The 20,866-nt window shown below is 41.5% G+C and overlaps 1 protein-coding gene across 1 annotated transcript in view; it reads right to left on the bottom strand.

Moving 5' to 3' along the window:
• LOC109909573 (D(2)-like dopamine receptor) overlaps positions 1-20,643 on the bottom strand; it is a 48,621-nt gene extending 27,978 nt beyond the window's left edge. The window contains exons 1-2 of the mRNA XM_020508596.2: positions 20,236-20,643; positions 4,372-4,682 (exon numbers count right to left, since the gene is read on the bottom strand). Of these exons, the coding sequence (XP_020364185.1) occupies positions 4,372-4,650 (279 nt within the window). The 5' untranslated portion in view covers positions 4,651-4,682; positions 20,236-20,643. The remainder of the gene's footprint in view (positions 1-4,371; positions 4,683-20,235) is intronic.
• Positions 20,644-20,866: the final 223 nt, after the last annotated feature.

Raw genomic sequence — 20,866 nt, 5'->3', positions numbered from 1 at the left:
GCACAAAGCGAGGTCCATACAGAAATGGTTGGTGTGGAAGAACTTGCCTGGCCTGCACAGAGCCCTGACATCAACCACATCGAAAACCTTTGGAATTAATTGGAACGCCAAGTTCCAGGCCTAATCACAAAACCTCACTAATGCTTGTGGCTGAATGGAAGCAAGTCCCCACCGCAATGTTCCAACATCTAGTGGAAAGCCTTCCCCTAAAAGTGGAGGCTGTTATAGCAGCAAAGGCAGGGACCAACTCCATATTAATGCCCATGATTTTGGAATGAGATGTCAGACGAGCAGGTGTCCACATACTTTTGGTCATGACCGAGAGAGAGATTTTAATAACGAGTAGCCGATGCTTCTACTTCATTCCCAAGAGCCTGATGAACCCATTCGTATTCACAAACCACCTCCACTCTCTACATTAACAGGGCTGCCATGGTCTAGCTACTGCGCTTCGAAGCCTGCCCATCGTGGCAGATCCTAAGCCTTTGCCCTGCACCACTACCGAGAGTGGTGCTTTGCTTCTCACTCAATCATATTGGAGACGTCAAGCTCAGAGATATCTGCATCTCACCTTTTTCTTTTTTTAAACAGCCAGAGCTGCGAAGCCGCTCTCACGGAGACCTGTCTGATTAATCTCTGTCCTGAGGCAGTGTGTTATTAATTATGCCAAACTCAGGCTTGAAGAGGGTTATGTCTTTGCTCCTGGTTGTCAGTCTGCAGCCCTGCCAGTGATTAAATAATGATCTGACAAACCTAATGAGAGACTCTTTATACCAGGCTCCACAAATCAGCCTCCTAACCCACCTCCCAAACTGGAGGGAATGGAGATCATTATGAACACCCATAGACATCATGGTAAGGGCTTATTGGAAACATATATCTACCTTCACCATGATATAAGTGATGCTGGAAAATGTTGGATCGATTTGGTCGGTGACTGCCCTGACATCGTAAAAATAAAACATAGCGAGAAACCCAATTGCTATGTTAACGTCAACTGCGGCCCGATACATATTTTCTGATTCAGTCCTGACGTTTTGTTTTTCTCATTTTGCGCGGGGATTGTACATTAGATCTCGCACTTTCTCAGAAATGTCAACATTTCGTTTGCCATCTGCACAGACACTTTGTTTAACATACTGTGAGGCTGGCTGGGAGGAGAGAGGCTAAGCATATTTCCCAGCTGCTCATCAAAGCCAATAAACATCTGAAGACCTAAGGTCATCTAGCATATGTCAAGAAGAGGCTCTTAATATACCACATTTGGCGTGGTCGAACTAAGGCGTAACATATTCATAATTCATGCAAATGTAGCATTTAGCGAGAAAGGGCAACAGTGCTCCTGCAGCAGACTGTGACCAACACATTACCACAGCTTGTTGTTAGACTAGGAAGATAAATGAACCTGAACAAGATCTCAGCAAGATGAAAACAAATAGACAATGGTCACGCAGCAAATTACAATGTTCTCCCGGAAGAGGGACGATAATCCAAAACACGGCATTGTAATAAAAGATCAACGTGTTTATTTTCGTTGTGTCGAAGCATAATCCTACATAACATCTCTTTTCTCTGCTAGAAATCTAACGTTTCATGAGTGTGAATCATCCCAAAAAATCCACCAGTTTCACTTAAGGGCAGTGCTTATTCTCATGCTAACACTAAGCCCTTGTTATGTTGCCAAGCTGCAGCCTACTGCATAAGAGGCACAGATTTTAATTTGTGCCATTTCCATAGCATTGTAAAGGCTGGTTATGCTACTATTAGTCGGTAAGACAAATAAAGGGATTTGTGCACAACAAACCATCAAATCTCCTTAACTTCTTGTTAAACCTGTACTAATCCACACGACCTTAAACTTGGTATCCTTTGTAATACAATTGAGAGGCCCGTTTGAAGGGAGCTGAGGGTCACTGTGGAAAGGTTGTGTAACGAGTTAGCCTACTGTATGTGGCATTTCTCTACTTTTAGTCAGATGTAGCCTAGCGGTTTAGAGCGTTGGGCCAGTAACCAAAAGGTCGCTGGTTTGAATCCCCGAGCCAACTAAGTGAAAAATATGTCAATGTGCCCTTGAGCAAGGCACTTAACCCCGATTGCTCCTGTAAATTGCTCTGCATAAGAGCATCTGCAAAATGAGAAGATTTTTAAATGTAAGTAGACCAGAGGAGAATTATTGGCGTTTTCTTGGATGCTAGAGCAAGAGATCAAGTCACAGTTTTTCTCCCGAGCACACGACAGACTATAATTTTAGAGTAACTTAATAGCCCTGGTAAATCAGGAGGCAGGCTCATTGATACACACATAGGAGGATTATTTCGCTGCAGTCTTGGATAGCCTCTCACGTCACTGGCCAAAGACCACGGTAAAAAAATAACATCCTAACACAGCGAGGTAAAACAAGGAGTTTTTCCTCCGAAACCTGTACTACTTCCTGCTCTCAATTGATTTGCTGGAATGAGGTTATTGTATTGCTGCCCAAGGCTACCGTTCTGCTGTTTTACGTCGCAAATGTCACTGGGCATTGATTCAACCTTACGTGGTTTACACAGCACACACCTAGATCACACAAGACAGTTTTAAAAGTCACATCACAAGATAATACATAATAATTCACCAATGTTGTCTAACCTAGCTATAGCTGGGAAAGAGTACATACACTACCATTCAAAAGTTTGGGGTCACTTAGAAATGTCCTTGTTTTTTGAAAGAAAAGCACATTTTCTGCCCATTAAAATAACATCAAATTGATCAGAAATACAGTGTAAACATTGTTAATGTTGTAAATGAATATTGTAGCTGGAAACGGTAGATTTTTTAAAATGGAATATCTACATAGGCCCATTATCAGCAGCCATCACTCCTGTGTTCCAATGGCACGTTGTGTTAGCCTTTGAAAATGATAAACTTGGATTAGCTAATTGATCATTAGAAAACCCTTTTGCAATTATGTTAGCACAGCTGAAAACTGTTGTCCTGATTAAAGAAGCAATACAACTAGGCTTCCTTAGACTAGGTGAGTATCTGGAGCATCAGCATTTGTGGGTTCGATTACAGGCTCCAAATGGACAGAAACAAAGACCTTTCTTCTGAAACTCGTCAGTCTATTATTTTTTCTGAGAAATGAAGGCTATTCCATGCAAGAAATTGCCAAGAAACTGAAGATCTAGTACAACGCTGTGTAATAGTCCCTTCACAGAATAGCGCAAACGGGCTCTAACCAGAATAGATAGAGGAGTGGGAGGCCCCGGTGCACAACAGCGCAAGAGGACAAGTACACATTTATAAATTATCTTTGAAAGACAGGGTCCTGAAAAAGGGATGTTTCTTTTTTTTGCTGAGTTTAGATAGCTTTGTAGGTACAGTGCCATTTATTTTCATGATGTGAATTTATTGATTTCCTCACTTTGCTCAAACTTAATTGTCTGACCTCCTGTATACAGTAGACATTTGATCAACATTACAGCCTATTTGCTACAGTGATAACTTTTTTATTGAGTGACTGATTAAACTGTCAGTTATAATATGCAATGCTATTTCCCACAATTTAATGCTGATGCTATCTTAATTATTATCTATGAAATTCCATAATTACATTGTATGGAACCATAATTACTTACATATTTTCTTGTTGACAGGGAAACATTTTTGATGGATTTAAACTTTAATATTTTATTGCGTGGTAAATTGGCATCATAAAATGCAATAACATGTATGTACTTTTTTTAAATGGCAGAGCTATTATTTCTCATGCACTTTTAAGCCACGCAGAACATTTTATTTGTAATATTTAAATTGTATTTATTACTCATTTAGTTAAAATGAATATCTTTAACCAGTTATGTGGAGAAGCTCCACAATGAAAACAGACACACATTGCATTCACATTGTTCCAGCAATGGTAGTTGTTGCCTTTATCCTTTCTGTTTGTGTAATGCTCATTGCTTCAATGACCGACATCTTGGGAAAGCTGTTGTATTACCAGACCTTTAATAAAGGAGCACTGTGAATATATTCTTTTCAGATCAATAATGTGGCCCTAAAGGTTTGTTTTCATTTTGGAGGACTGAGGAGGGTCAATGCAAGGGCAAAATCCAAGAGGAAGGGTAAAAGGAACCCTGATTGGCATAAGCGTAATCAAACAACTTCTTGTTTATGTGCATTTGTTTTGCTTCAGCTATGTATGCAATTTGCTGTGCAACCTCATTTGAAAGAATACTACACTGCACCTTTAAGCCTTTAGCCAATGACAAATGTGCATGAGTGTACAGGAAGCCTACCTCCAGCAACCACAGGGTAAAAAACAAAACTGTATCTTTAGCTTCAAGCCTTTCTGCCAATGAAAAAGCATGCGTGGGTGTGTAGGTAACCTACCTCCAGATAGACCACCCAGGGCATAACCAAGGTGGCCACCAGCAGGTCAGCCACGGCCAGGCTGACGATCAGGTAATTGGTGGTGGACTGGAGGGCCTTCTCCCTGGACACGGCCATGCACACCAACACATTGCCAAAGACGATGACGAGGATGAGCAGCGTCAGGAGCATGGCATAGTAATTGTACGGGTGCTTCTGCCCACTCTCCGTGTCATTGAAGCTCCCATTCCCATTGTCCCAGAAACTCTCATTGTAGGCATACTGTGTGAGGACATCCATTAGCTGTGAGTGACGAAGGCCGAGAACGGGCCCTGAAATGGACACAAAGAAAAAGAGAGGTAATTAAAGCTAAATATGCTAATTATAAGAGCTGTGTGTGTGTGTGTAACATACATAAATTGGGGATTTGCGCATTTACTTGATTGTCTTCATCTCTCTCTACGTGTGTGCATTTTTTGTGCGTACGTGTGCGTGCATTCGTGTCTGTGTGAATGCACGCATCTGTGTGTACGACGGTGTGCGCCGTACATGAGGAACTGTCTTTCGACTCAGCAGCCGAGAGGTTGGCTCTGGGATTCTATCCCCCTCTCTCTCGCTCTCTCTCTCTCCCCCTTCCTCACGTGCTCCTGCCTACCTGAAAGCATTGCACCGGGGACCCAGGCCTGTGCCTTTACCCTGCAGATGCCCTGTGCTGTCTGATCTCATTTATTTGCCCGCTCCAATTCTTTATTTATGAAAGATTGTTCTCACTGCTGTCCTGAAAGCTTGTGTTTGAACTGGTTGTCCTTGCAGTGCTCACTGGGGCAGTAACAGCATCCAGCCGTATCCCTGCAGCGCATCATGTACGCCTATTCCAAGATGAGAGATAGCTAGCCGTTGCTACTATCTCCCAATCGCATACACCGAGCTCAGGGTGTGCTAGGAAGTTGAAGTCAGGGGGCTAATCCTGAAGGTCGTACAGATAAAACTAGTGGATTGTGTCAAGGTATAACCAGACATTCAGGCCCTATGGTCCACTAGGAGCTAAAATGAATAAGCCAAGCCAGATATGACCATTGATTGACAATCCATGGATTTACAGAATTTGTTTTGAGATGCAATATCATACATTCTATTGCTGATAACCTTTATAAGAAACACAGTGTGTTTCTAGTAGTGTCTCCTCTCCGGCATCATTTGACATCAAATGACTCCATGTCCAATCATAAGCTGACCGCATAACCTTGACCTACATCATCCATGAGCAGGTGACCTGCCATGAAGTGCTGACCTGGATGAACACTCAACGACCCCTGTCTAACCACAAGCATCCATACGCCCAGCATAGCCTGCTATGTCTTACTCCCATAGCAGCACAGATGACTGGAAAAACCTCCAGTTGATACCAGCTGTTCGGGGCAAATGCCAGATGGGCTGATTTTTAGCCCAGTGGGCCTGCAAAATGTTTATTTTATTGCCGAATTATAATTATTTGGCCAATAATGGGGCCTTGAGGAAAAAAATTGGACAGTGTGGGGGCCTCAAGTAATAAAATGGTCCGGTGTGTTAGAAATGCTTGGGCTGATTTCTGGTCCCAGTCTGCCCTTGTCCTAGATAGTCATTATACTGCATACCCATTTTACCTCTGTCTGGCTACCTACTGACATGCTTTCGGTAGGTAGTCATCATTTAGCCATTTACTAAGCAGGGTCATTGTACCTCTACTGTGCAGAGAAGAAAAAGCCCTCCCTGGCCTGCATACAGTAGCAATTACAGACTCTTCCCTTTATCTTATTTATCTTCTTAGTGCAATTATTTCCTTCAAAATGGTTACATCACTAAGAATAATTACCACCCTTGCCCTCTAAAATGTGCATCTATTCCGGTTTGGAACCTTTCCCAGATACATATTTTTTTTAAACAAGAGAAAATTGGAAAAAGTGAGAATTGATTGCATTAATAAAATAGTACAAGCTGTTCCAGATACAAAATGAATTCACTGTATCATCTTAGAAAATATTGGGTCCTCGATTTGAACAAAGACTGGGGAGTGTTTCCAGAGTAATAATGATCTAACATTTCTCAGGCTCCAACTCAAAGTACGACCTGCAACGAGGCTCTTTCAAGGTCCAAAAGAATATGGCTCACAAATTGTTTTTCAAATCCAAGAGGTGTTGGGTTTAGTGAATCAAATAACAGCTGGTCAGAAATGGCTGAGTAACTCTTTAAGCCTCCGAGGGGATGTTTGAACACGAGCAGCACTCCATCACTCTATAAATGTTTACGGAGGAGATTTGCAGGTCACATATTTTACAACTCGGGAAATTGTTAGTTTACACTTTGATGAATGCCGCAAACATTGGCGAAGAAAAATGCCCAGATGTTTACGATTTACACTTCTTACGATTGATACTAAATGTGTTCGGTGAAGGCTTATTAATTCCAATACACTGAGAGCTAAGATTTAAATTGTGGCCATATCGTGATAGGACAACATAGGAATAAAAGGCGTTCACTTTTGATAGTATCCGACTAATGAAATATTTATGAATCTCCTGATGGATTCAAGAAGACATACAAAGTTCACACCAGCTGAACTGACTCATAGATTCCATAAACTGCAATGTAAGCATTGGAAACCAATAGCCTTTTAATAAACACTTAACTTTAGACATGCTATCAGAATATAACAGAAGCCAGGTACTAATTCTGCTGATTTTAGCTAGTAGCTACTCAAATAAAGTAGTCTGGGAAGCTGTGGAGCATCTGCCTTCTGGAGGCATCAGAGAAGGGGGACGTTAAGCGAGCCTCTAATGACCTCATTAGGTTGTGGGGAAGCTCTTTCCTAACACCTAGCCACGCCTCTGCTGAGATTCTCTGCCTACTTTCCTACTCAGCTGTCTGCATAGGAGGCCCAGGTGAAGCTCATGCTTGTAGGTAAAGCCCTACCTGAAGCAGCTAGCAACAGAGAATGACAGAAAACAATCCATTGAATTCTGCCTTGAACCTGTTTGAGATGTTATTCGCAAACCCATGGCAAACATAGGTCGTTTTTTGTTACTAAAGAATTCAATTTGTGTATGTAGTCACGCTGCTACCAAAAAATGTCCCTTTTTGTTTTTCTGAGATGGTTTTCCCTTTGATCAGTTGTGTCGCTTTGCCATGTGTTTTTTTCTATTGTCCCGATGCAAGTTCAATAAATACCTAACATTCTATGGTAAATTCATTGCATCTTGTGACTTTGACATCAAAACTCACTCAACGGTCTTGCAATATTTGATGAAAAGCACACTAACAATTGTGCTTGATGCCACAGTGTTCTCCAGAAGTCACACCGAAGACAAAAAAAACAGAATACAGCAAGTGTTTATTGCGCGGTCTGTACTGAAGCAGCAACATCATTTCAGCCATTTAGTTTCTTACTTGTTTCTGATTGAAAAGTTCTGTTATTGAAATCCCTAATTTGTGTAGGCAAAACATTCCCTATTCTCTCAACCGTTGCTCTCTTTATGTGAAACATGTAAACATCCATGCATGTAACCAATAGGGCCTGACCTATAGCCTATCATAATCACATCAATAAAACACGTGACAGAAAAAATTGATGCAGAGGACATGAAAAATAAACTCTAAAACGGGAAAATGTTGACTAGTTGCTCAGGAGGGAAAGGGGAAATCCGATCTGTGGAAGACATTTGACTTAGTTGTGGAAACTATTGGAGATCAAGAGAAAGGAGGGTATAGGAGCAAGAGTTGAGTGAGTATCATGTGTGCCAAACAGTTGCTTTTAGGCTACAATATTATTACTTTTTCTGACCATTTGGAACAGTGTAATCACCAAATAAGTGTACCAGAGAGTGTTCTAACAGGGGGAAAAATGATATATAAAAGCCTGTATTACATCACACATTCATGAATTGCTGTTTATTTCATGTTCAGTCTAATTATACAAAGCTCCCCTTGTTATTGCATTGTTAAACTAAAATGCTTGATTGCATTTCAAAGCATGAATGTATGTATGTTGTGTGATGGCATGAACAAATGAATGAATGATACAGTAGCCTATATATTGAAATATAGGCCTAAGTTACGGCATTAAGACTAAACAGGACACGCACTTAGGCCTACAGCTCGATGGTGGTTATACAAAGCTACTACACAAAGCTTACTAATGATTAGGACATTATTATTATTATAATAATGATGATCATAATAATAACAACAATAAGGTGATCAAGAAAAAGGAGGGTGTAGGGGCGAGAGCTGCGTGCATATTATGTGTGACAAACAAGTGCTGTTAGATTACAATATAGTTTTTCTGCGTGTTTGGAACAGTGTAAACACTAAAATCAATAAGTACTAACAGTTTATTTTTAAAAAATTAAAAAGTAAAGCCTTTATTGCAGTATAGCAAAGATTTTTTTAAACTGACGAATCTGTGAAATTTCTTGATCCAACATTTTGCAGTTGCATAAGGCAGTAGTAGGCTATTAAACAAACAAACACTCAAAGAGGCAACAGAAGCCAGATCTGTCTTATTTATGTAGATATATACAGTGGGGCAAAAAAGTATTTAGTCAGCCACCAATTGTGCAAGTTCTCCCACTTAAAAAGATGAGAGAGGCCTGTAATTTTCATCATAGGTACACTTCAACTATGACAGACAAAATGAGAAAAAAAATCCAGAAAATCACATTGTAGCATTTTTTATGAATTTATTTGCAAATTATGGTGGAAAATAAGTATTTGGTCACCTACAAACAAACAAGATTTCTGGCTCTCACAGACCTGTAACTTATTCTTTAATAAGAGGCTCCTCTGTCCTCCACTCGTTACCTGTATTAATGGCACCTGTTCGAACTTTTTATCAGTATAAAAGACACCTGTCCACAACCTCAAACAGTCACACTCCAAACTCCACTATGGCCAAGACCAACGAGCTGTCAAAGGATACCAGAAACAAAATTGTAGACCTGCACCAGGCTGGGAAGACTGAATCTACAATAGATAAGCAGCTTGGTTTGAAGAAATCAACTGTGGGAGCAATTATTAGGAAATGGAAGACATACAAGACCACTGATTATCTCCCTCGATCTGGGGCTCCATGCAAGATCTCACCCCGTGGGGTGAAAATGATCACAAGAATGGTGAGCAAAAATCCCAGAACCACACGGGGGGACCTAGTGAATGACCTGCAGAGAGCTGGGACCAAAGTAAAAAAGCCTACCACACACTACGACGCCAGGGACTCAAATCCTGCAGTGCCAGACGTGTCCCCCTGCTTAAGCCAGTACATGTCCAGGCCCGTCTGAAGTTTGCTAGAGAGCATTTGGATGATCCAGAAGAAGATTGGGAGAATGTCATATGGTCAGATGAAACCTAAATATAACTTTTTGGTAAAAACTCAACTCGTCGTGTTTGGAGGACAAAGAATGCTGAGTTGCATCCAAAGAACACCATACCTACTGTGAAGCATGGGGGTGGGAACATCAAAGGGACCAGGACGACTGATCCGTGTAAAGGAAAGAATGAATGGGGCCGTGTATCGTGAGATTTTGAGTGAAAACCTCCTTCCATCAGCAAGGTCATTGAAGATGAAACGTGGCTGGGTCTTTCAGCATGACAATGAGCCCAAACACACCGCCTGGGCAACGAAGGAGTGGCTTCGTAAGAAACATTTCAAGGTCCTGGAGTGGCCTAGCCAGTCTCCAGATCTTAACTCCATAGAAAATCTTTGGAGGGAGTTGAAAGTCCGTGTTGCCCAGCAACAGCCCCAAAACATCACTGCTCTAGAGGAGATCTGCATGGAGGAATGGGCCAAAATACCAGCAACAGTGTGTGAAAACCTTGTGAAGACTTACAGAAAACGTTTGACCTCTGTCATTGCCAACAAAGGTTATATAACAAAGTATTGAGATAAACTTTTGTTATTGACCAAATACTTATTTTCCACCATAATTTGCAAATAAATTCATAAAAAATCCTACCATGTGATTTTCTGGATTTCTTTTCTCATTTTGTCAGTCATAGTTGAAGTGTACCTATCTTTTTAAGTGGGAGAACTTGCACAATTGGTGGCTGACTAAATACTTTTTTGCCCCACTGTATATGGTTGATTTATAAAGCCAGGCACATTTAAAAGTTAGGCTTTTGATTATAGACCTCCTCAATTTGGAGACAGGCTAAAGAAAGGGCCGTTTCCTTGTCTCTGCTGCTGCTGCTTCCCCCACATTGTTTTCATCCCAATATGTTGGTTAACTTTGCTGTTATGCACATAGCAACATAGGGAAATAAGGTAATTCTACTGCACACTGAAGATTGTCCGCGGTTCTGAAACAGCGACCATATCCAGCGTGGGAGAAACCGCATTTGTCTGTCCTTAAATAACATTAGATTTATTGCACCATTATTTGCTCGACTGCTCAACAAAAAAAATCTCAGTCGACCAACAGCCTATCGACCAAACAATTTACCAGTCTACTAAATGGAGTCAGCCCTACCCTGTATATAGTATGCTTACTTACTTAGTGTTTTTCATATTTCTTATTATCGCTCATGTGTTTTTTTTCTAGTATTACATTGTTATTGATTATTGCGTTGTTGGGTTTTGAGTGTGCAAGAAAGACATTTCACTGTACTTGTACATGTGACATAAAAACTTGAAAATGTAAACTTGAAAATCTGTGCGTAAGACAGTTCAATCAGAGAGATCAAGGACTAAATTATGAAAAGGGGAGCCTATGGAGAGTATGAATCCCACACAGGAGCAATTTTTTTTAATTTATTTGACCTTTATTTAACCAGGCAAGTCAGTTAAGAACACATTCTTATTTTCAATGACGGCCTGGGAACAGTGGGTTAACTGCCTGTTCAGGGGTAGAACGACAGATTTGTACCTGGTCAGCTCGGGGGTTTGAACTCACAACCTTCCGGTTACTAGTCCAACGCTCTAACCACTAGGCTACGCTGCAGAGATATTATTCATTTAACAACACTAAACCCTTTAATGAATGCCTGTGATGTTGAGGTTATGGGCCAAGGTCTAAATGGGTACATGCTATTTCAAGATGTAAATCTTTAATAAGAACATAGTTGATTGGACCATTACTTGTATGTATCAAAGCCCAGAGTAACGGTCACACAGTAAGGTTTTGTACCAGTTGGGGGAACATTTCAAAACTGCTGTTAAAAACGATTTGAACTATACACACTCTAACCCACACTGTGTAGTCTAACATTTAGATCTTATTGAAACATTTCCAGACTAACATCACAAAAGAGAGGTTCTGCACATCAAACCTGGGTAAATGTTGTTCCCTACACACCTCGGGGTCTGTCAATGTCACCAACCATCTGTTTGCACCGAGGCTTAATCTAAAGCTAGTCATTCTGACTAAATGTCTAAGAGGACCAGCCCACATCTAGTGCCACATTCACAGTTAATGGTCCTTTGACTGAATAGCCGTACACAAGCCTAAAATCACCATGCGCAATGCCAAGCGCCGGCTGGAGTGGTGTAAAGCTTGCCGCCAATAGACTCTGGAGCATTGGAAATGCGTTCTCAGGGGAGAGAAATCACGCTTCACCTATTGGCAGTTGGACACGCAAAAACTGGTTTAACGGATGCAAGGAGAACACTACCTGGCCGAATGCATAGTGCCAATTGTAAAGTTTGGAGGAGGAAGAATAATGGTATGGGGCTATTTTTCATGGTTTGGGCTAGGCCCCTTAGTTACAGTGAAGGGAAATCTAAATACTACAGCATACATTGTAGATGATTCTGTGCTTCCAATTTTGTGGTAACAGTTTTGGGAAGGCCCTTTCCTGTTTCAGCATGACAATGCCTCTGTACACAAAGCGAGATCCATACAGAAATGGTTTGTCGAGATCGGTGTGGAAGAACTTGACTGGCCTGCAAAGATCCCTGACCTCAACCCCATCGAACACCTTTAATATTAATTGGAACACTGACTGCGAACCAGGGATAATCACCCAACATCAGTGCCCGACCTCACTAATGCTCGTGGCTGAATGGAAGTCCCCACAGCAATGTGGAAGGCTATTATAGCAGCAAAGGGGGGACCAACTCCATATTAATGCCCATTATTTTGGAATGAGCTGTTTGACTAGCAGGTGTCCACATACTTCTTTGTTATGAGTGAGAGAGAGAGAGATATTTTTTACATATAGCCTATGCTTCTACTTCATTCCCAAGAGCCTGATTAACCCATTCTTATTTCACAAACCACCTTCACTCTCCACATGAACAGGGCTCCCATGGTGTAGCTACTAGCTAACATCCCAGAATGACTGACAGCCCGCCGATCATGGCAGATCCTAAGCCATAACAACACTGAACCCTTTAATGAATGCATGTGATGATGAGGTTATGGGCCAAGGTCTAAATGGACACATGCTATTTCCAGATGTAAATCTTTCATCTTTAATAAGAACATATTTGATTGGACCATTACTTGTATGTATCAAAGCCCAGAGTAATGGTCACACAGTAAGGTTTTGTACCAGTTTGGGGGAACATTTCTAAACTGCAGTTAAAAAGCTATTTAAACTATACACACTCTAACCCACACTGTGTAGTCTAACATTTAGATCTTATTGAAACATTTCCAGACTAACATCACAAAAGAGAGGTACTGCACTTCATACCTGGGTAAATGTTGTTCCCTACACACCTCGGAGTCTGTCAATGTCACCAACCATCTGTTTGTACCAAGGCTTAATCTAAAGCTAGTCATTCTGACTAAATGTCTAAGGCCAGATCTAGTGCCACATTCACAGTTAATGGTCTTTTGACTGAACACGTTACCACATTGAGATGTTGTTGAGAGATTTCATGTCACTCAAGCACTTTTCTTCTCTCTCTTTTTGTGCACAATAGTCAGTTATTTGGACAATCGTTGTCTCGATCTTGTACAGAGCTTAACATGCATCTTTTTGTACATTTTTTTTTACCTGTGCAGTGGTGTGTATTCATGGCTGCCAAGAGAAGCCAGGCTTCCCCAAAACATTTACAAATAGTTTCTGTGTTTCATGAATTTCCTTCAATTCGCAAGAAGCGGAATGTATCTCACCGGAGAAAGCGTCCGAGCAAACAAAACAGTACCCCTCTGTCTCAGTATGTGTAGCCCATCCATCTGATGCTGTCTGGTCAAAAAGGGTATGATATTGTTGCCATTCATAGCATTGAATGCACAGCAAGCCAGCGAGCATTTGGCCTCCTTAGATAAAACATTCATAAAATAATTGTCCAATCGGAGTTGAGCTAATCTGAGTGAGCTCATCTTTGAATGTTCCTGGCGCACCAAAAAAAGTGTCAATGGAAGCCAGTTTAGATTTGGTTCATACCAATCACGTCACACCAGAAGCTAAATGTCATTGACAGAAAACACTTGCATCAGGTTGTGTCGTAGTCCTCTGGTGGCTGCATACGGGACCCTATTCCAACTAAACTACTGAAAGAGCTGCTTCCTGTGCTTGGCCCTCCTATGTTGAACATAATAAACGGCTCTCTATCCACCGGATGTGTACCAAACTCACTAAAAGTGGCAGTAATAAAACCTCTTGAAAAAGCCAAACTTTGACCCAGAAAAAAAAAGGGAATCTCCCATTCCTCAAAAGAAAAATGGAAAAAGCTGTTGCGCTTCAACTCACTGCCTTCCTGAAGACAAACAATGTTTTAGACCCCATCATAGCACTGAGACTGCACTTGTGAAGGTGGTAAATTACCTTTTAATGGTGTCAGACCGAGGCTCTGCATCTGTGCTCCTAGACCTTCATGCTGCTTTTGATACCATCGATCACCACATACTTTTGGAGAGATTGTAAACACAAATTGGTCTTCACAGACAAGTTCTGGCCTGGTGTTGATCTTATCTGTCGGCTAGATATCAGTCTGCGATGCTCTACTTCCGGCTACCCGGATAAAGCACTAAATAAACTTCAGTTAGTGCTAAAAACACGGCTGCTAGAATCTTGACTATAACCAAAAAATGTGATCATATTACTCCAGTGCTAGCCTCTCTACACTGGCTTCCTGTTAATGCTAGGTCTGATTTCAACGTTGTACTGCTAATCTATAAAGCATTACATGGTCTTGCTCCTACCCATCTTTCCGATTTGGTCCTGACGTACATGTATGCTACGGTCACAAGACGCAGGTCTCCTATCCCAAGTAATTTCTAAGCAAACAGCTGGAGGCAGGGCTTTCTCCTTTAGAGCTAAATTTTTATGGAATGGTCTGCCTATCCATAGGAGAGAGACTCGGGCTTGACCTTTAAGCCTTTATTGAAGACTCATGTCTTCAGTAGGTCCTATTATTGAGTGTAGTCTGGCCCAGGAGTGTGAAGGTGAACGGAAAGGCACTGGAGCAACGAACCACCCTTGCTGTCCCCTATTACAGGGGTTGAGTCACTGGCGTACTGGTGCTCTTCCATGCCATCCCTAGGAGGGGTGCGCCACTGAGTCACTGACGTTATCTTCCTGTCTGGTTTGGCGCCCCCCCCCCCTTGGGTTCGTGCCGTGGGGGAGATCTTCGTGGGCTATACTAGGCCTGGTCTCAGGGTAGTAAGTTGGTGGTTGAAGATATCCCTCTAGTGGTGTGGGGGCTGTGCTTTGGCAAAGCGGATGGGGTTATATTCTGCCTGGTTGGCCCTATTCGTGGGTATCGTCGGACGGGGACACAGTGTCTCCCGACCCCTCCTGTCTCAGCCTCCAGTATTTATGCTGCAAAAGTTTGTGTCAGGGGGGCTAGGGTCAGTCTGTTATATCTGAGTATTTCTCCTGTCTTATCCAGTGTCCTGTGTGAATGTAAGTATATTTTCTCTCTCTCGCTCAGCCCTAGTACCATGCCTCAGAACTACCTGGCCTGATGACTCCTTGCTGTCCCCAGTCCACCTGGTCGTGTTGCTGCTCCTTTTTTAACTGTTCTGCCTGCGGCTATGGAACCCTGACCTGTTCACCGGACGTGCTACCTTGTCCAAGACCCGCTGTTCTCAACTCTCTAGAGACAGCAGGAGCAGTAGAGATACTCTGAATGATTGGCTATGAAAAACCAACTGACATTTACTCCTGAGGTGCTGACCAGTTGCACCCTCTACAACCACTTTGATTTATTATTTGACCCTGCTCGTCATCTATGAACATTTGAACATCTTGGCCGGTTATAATCTCCACCCGGCACAGCCAGAAGAGGACTGGCCACCCCTCATAGCCTGGTTCATCTCTAGGTTTCCTCCTAGGTTCCGGCCTTACCTAGTTTTTCCTAGCCACCGTGCTTCTACACCTGCACACTTTGTAACATCAGCTGATTTAAAAAGCGCTTTCTAAATAAATTTGATTGATGATTGATTGATGTTGAAATTTTTAAGTTGAAATGATGCTGCAATAGTGTATTCTTTGTGATTTGCGTCAACTCTTTGGTTTTAAATCGATAGTTGTTTATTAGTCCAAAAATGTCAGAAACATGAACTTGCTTGACCATACTGTAGGTAATGTAACTGTTTGTTGCATGCAATATATTTTCTGGACTTGAATTTATTCTGCCACTGTGTCTTCTTATGGTCTCGGCCTTAGGCCTAGATATAGATATATAACAGTGCCAAGGCATATGAACTAACAGGTGAACGACGCAATTATCACAACACATAGGTTGTAATACAGATTTTTTTCCTGGCTTGGCTTCACTGGTGATTTTACCCACGCACTGCTCCTGTACCTGTGATACTTTATCATGCCATGCAGAAGTAACCATAGAGGACACCCATATGAATGTGTGTGTTTATGCCTGTGTGTATTGTTGTGTGCACGTGTTCGTATGTCTGTGGAGAGAGCTTTGACAATTTAGCCTGACTGTGACTAAAAGGAGTTAAACGTCTCCCAGGGGAGCATTGTCTCTTTATAATCCTGCAGTGGATGAGAGAGAGATAGAGGGGGAGAAAGGATCTCTGCTTCTAAGAACCCAAAATAACCAAGACTGCTTACTTATGATAAGGCAAGGATTTCACCGTGGACCATTTGTTTAGATAAGGTTTGTCAGGAAACATTTAAAATCAAGTGTGATGCCAGAAATATGACGTTTTGATCAGCTTAGGATAAGAGTTCAAAGGGACTAAGGGCCAACTAAAGGTTTATACGGTCCCTCCCTTCTGACCTTCTCCTCCAATGGGTTTTGAGGAGAAATGAGAGAGGACGTGCGGAGTATGCAATTGAAATGTTCCCTATGTTATGTAAAAATGTACTCCTCTGTGTTTCAATAAGAAGAGCTGTTATCCAGACAGTATACAGTAGATGGTATTTTGGATGCAACAAATACTAGGGATACTGTACATCAGACCTGGGTTCAAGTAGTATTCATTTTCTATAAAATAATTGAGCTGTGCTTGATTGAGCTTGCATGGCACATTGCAACCAATGGAATAAGTCTTAAAAGTGTATACCCCTCATAGCTGGCAGACAATCAAACACTCCATATTTTAATTTGGAAGAAAACAAATGCTATTTGAACCCAAGTTTGTCTGAACATATGACACATGCCATAAATACCATTTAAAATACATAACATTCTCATTCCTGGTCAGACACGTTACACCCCCTTCATCGTGTTGGCCCCTACAGCCCCTTAATGACCAGACAGATGCACTGTGTCAGTGTATGACTGTAACCTGCACCATCATAAGCAGACCATACATTTTATTGGTTTTTGGACTTAATTGCCTCCTCCATCTCCAGTCCTTTCTGTGAGCATTGCTTGCAAGAGATGTCCGGTAGTTGACACACTCGGGAAAAGGTACTCGAAGTGGGAATATCAGTTCAGTTGTTTACCAATACAATTAAATGATTTTTATTTTTTATTTTTTTTATTTCACCTTTATTTAACCAGGTAGGCTAATTGAGAACAAGTTCTCATTTGCAACTGCGACCTGGCCAAGATAAAGCATAGCAGTGTGAACAGACAACACAGAGTTACACATGGAGTAAACAATTAACAAGTCAATAACACAGTAGAAAAAAGGGGAGTCTATATGCATTGTGTGCAAAAGGCATGAGGAGGTAGGCGAATAATTACAATTTTGCAGATTAATAACACTGGAGTGATAAATGATCAGATGGTCATGTACAGGTAGAGATATTGGTGTGCAAAAGAGCAGAAAAGTAAATAAATAAAAACAGTATGGGGATGAGGTAGGTAAAAATGGGTGGGCTATTTACCGATTGACTATGTACAGCTGCAGCGATCGGTTAACTGCTCAGACAGCAGATGTTTGAAGTTGGTGAGGGAGATAAAAGTCTCCAACTTCAGCGATTTTTGCAATTCGTTCCAGTCACAGGCAGCAGAGAACTGGAACGAAAGGCGGCCAAATGAGGTGTTGGCTTTAGGGATGATCAGTGAGATACACCTGCTGGAGCGCGTGCTACGGATGGGTGTTGCCATCGTGACCAGTGAACTGAGATAAGGCGGAGCTTTACCTAGCATGGACTTGTAGATGACCTGGAGCCAGGGGGTCTGGCGACGAATATGTAGCGAGGGCCAGCCGACTAGAGCATACAAGTCGCAGTGGTGGGTGGTATAAGGTGCTTTAGTGACAAAACGGATGGCACTGTGATAAACTGCATCCAGTTTGCTGAGTAGAGTGTTGGAAGCAATTTTGTAGATGACATGTGAAAAACCCCAATGTCACATAACGTCTACCCACACCAGAAAATGATGTCTTAATGTTGTGGTTATTGAAACTGAAGGTATGGAAACATGAGCCATGATGTATTGGCAGACTACAGTACTAGTGTGGTGGTGTCTCAACTATTCAAATGGAGGTCTTCATAAATCATGGGAGACAGCTAGCTATCTGCAAGGGGGAAATCTGCTGAAGCCTACAGTCTACCTCCAAACAAACCAAACATGACTCAAGCGTGTAAACAAAGCTAGATTGTTCGAATCCTTCTAGTTTAGAAAATAGGGTAGGCAACGTGCACCCTCCTGGGTTTTGCCTTAGTACTTCACAGTGGATTCAAATAACCAACTCATAGTCAAGCTTTGATGACTTGAATCAGCTGTTTAGGGCAAAAACCAAAATATGCACCCGGGGGTGGGGGGGTGGGGGGGGGGGGGGGGGTTGAGTTTGGGAAACCCTGATCTGTAGGGTAATTGCAGCAGCTTGGAATGCCATCAGCAGCACAAGAGTGAGATACAGTACAGAGTAACCAGAGAGCTGAGAGGATCGTAATTGAGATGGTATGGAGCTATAGGCTTCCGACCTGCCAGTAAGCAAGACAACGGACAGCACAAACAGAAATAATCATAAAAGTAGCATAACATAGCTTGATCAGACCCAAAATCACTGCAATTCAGTTGTAATAACAGTTGCTATTCTCTGTGGCTTAAAATAATTATTGCACACAGTGTGTCCATTTATTCCTGTCTCTCCGCAGTTTGCATTTAAAGATGTTTCTCTGCAGTTGGAGAGTATTGAGTCATTTTAATTTGTCACCATTCAGGCTAATTAGGTATTTCTCAGTAATTGTGTAATTGTTTTAAATATGTTCCAAAAGCCTGCTGGCATTTTATGCTAAAAGAGTGTTTGGTACCTCACAAGTAAATTATTATATGAGCAATGATGAAAATAGCAATTATCATCATCTTTTTTCATGAGTACGACTGTCGGCTGTGGATTCCACCTTGTTATTTTTATCATTGCTCATATAATAAATTTAATTGAGGGATTAAACACTGTTTTAGCTAAATTAGATATATATTTTTAAAAACTGATTTAAAAAAATACACCTTATGGAACAGCAGAGATTGTGAGGAGACACACACACACACACACACACACAGGCACAGACATGCACACACACACGATAAAATACACACATACAGATGGATTTTGTGTTGTAGATATGTGGTGGTAGTAGTGGCCTGAGGGCATACACTCAATCTGTTGTGAAATCTATGTTGTTGTATAATTGCCTTAATTTTTGCTAGACCCCATAAAGAGTAATAAATACAACAATAAAGTGGAGTAGAGTCAAAACAAAACCCCTTACATGTACAACCCTCATTGATTCAGGTGTAGCCTACTGTATGTAACAGTAGTTTCTATTCTAAGGCAAAACATTTAAGACATATTAAAGATGGTGTTGCTGCTCTCGGGAGACTGTTGATAGGAACAAGAAGCTGCATGAGATAAACAGGCAGTTCCCTCACAGGATCACAAAAACACACCGTCACTGGGGCACAGCAGACCATAAACATTCAATAAGTCTTTAAATTACTTACTAGTGGTGAGTGTGTACATAATCACATGTTTGCTTTGCTCCATCATCAAGGCCTTTGAAGAAAACCAATATGCAACCTTTTCATGTTCCATCACTGGCATATTACACAGAAATCATCCTTAAATCCACAAAAATTCACTTTGATGCCGAGAGCATGCTTGCAAACAAACACGCAACAGATAAATACATATTTATGCATGCACACAGACACCCACGAAAAAACACACATAATAACGCACGCAGGCACTCACGCACGCAAATGTCATAGCCTAGAGCACATCGTTTAGTTGATCATGAAATTTTCACTGCCCTACAGCATATGCTCCAATTCAATAAAATTACTCAATACCTCATCGATTTCTCAAATTCAGCCGTGCGCAAATTGTTACCAATTGAAAACTTAAAAAGGAAGAAGCATTAATTACATGAAAAAAAACTATTATGATCTTGAAATATCACTTTAAGCAACTGGATCTAGTCTACACTTTCCTTTATAGTGCAGGTATCGGTTAGTCTATCTTAAATGTGGACAATTTAACCTCTAGAGCGTTAGACCTGTGTTAATTAAGATGTCAGAGCAAGATATGCTCTTACCTTCACGCCATAAGTTTGATTGAATCACTGCTCTTACAGGGATCCGTCTTTTAAATCCAACGATATCCAAATTCACCGCGTTTGAAGTCCTCCGTTTGGCTTGAACATTTTGCTCAAAGTTCTCAAATTGTTCATCGAGTCTGGTTGTTCAGAAGCAAATGATAAGTTGCTCCACCAAAGGCACTGCCATATGGTCTGACGAACGCTCTTCACAAAAACATAGTTTTTTTTACAATATCCTACTCAAGTTCATATTATTTTGGTTTGTTGAAAACCTTAGGTAAGATTCAGGCTAGCATCATTACCGCGCGGTTGATAGAGTGTGTGTGAGAGCAGCGGAATATCCGTCTCCCCCTGCACCGTTTACGCACTATGCACGAGGTAACCTTCAACGCTGACGGTGGAACAGTCGCTCCAACTATAACGAGCAGAACAGACTGTAAAATTAAGGCGGGGCTAGTTCTTAAACCTTTGGGGGGGAAAGCATAAGCGCATTTTTCTCTTTAAAAGACACAGTTATCTTGAGTTTATGTAGTCTGCCGGACATATCTGTATTATTTTAATACGAATGACAGTGGAATTGTTGGCCCGCCTAAATTCGATGTAGAATATTTTAAGGAGATGCCTCTTT

Source organism: Oncorhynchus kisutch, linkage group LG18 (assembly GCF_002021735.2).
Source record: "Oncorhynchus kisutch isolate 150728-3 linkage group LG18, Okis_V2, whole genome shotgun sequence".
NCBI classification, from domain to species: domain Eukaryota; kingdom Metazoa; phylum Chordata; class Actinopteri; order Salmoniformes; family Salmonidae; genus Oncorhynchus; species Oncorhynchus kisutch.
Note: the sequence above shows the minus strand (reverse complement) of the source record. Positions and strands in the feature narration are given on the sequence as shown.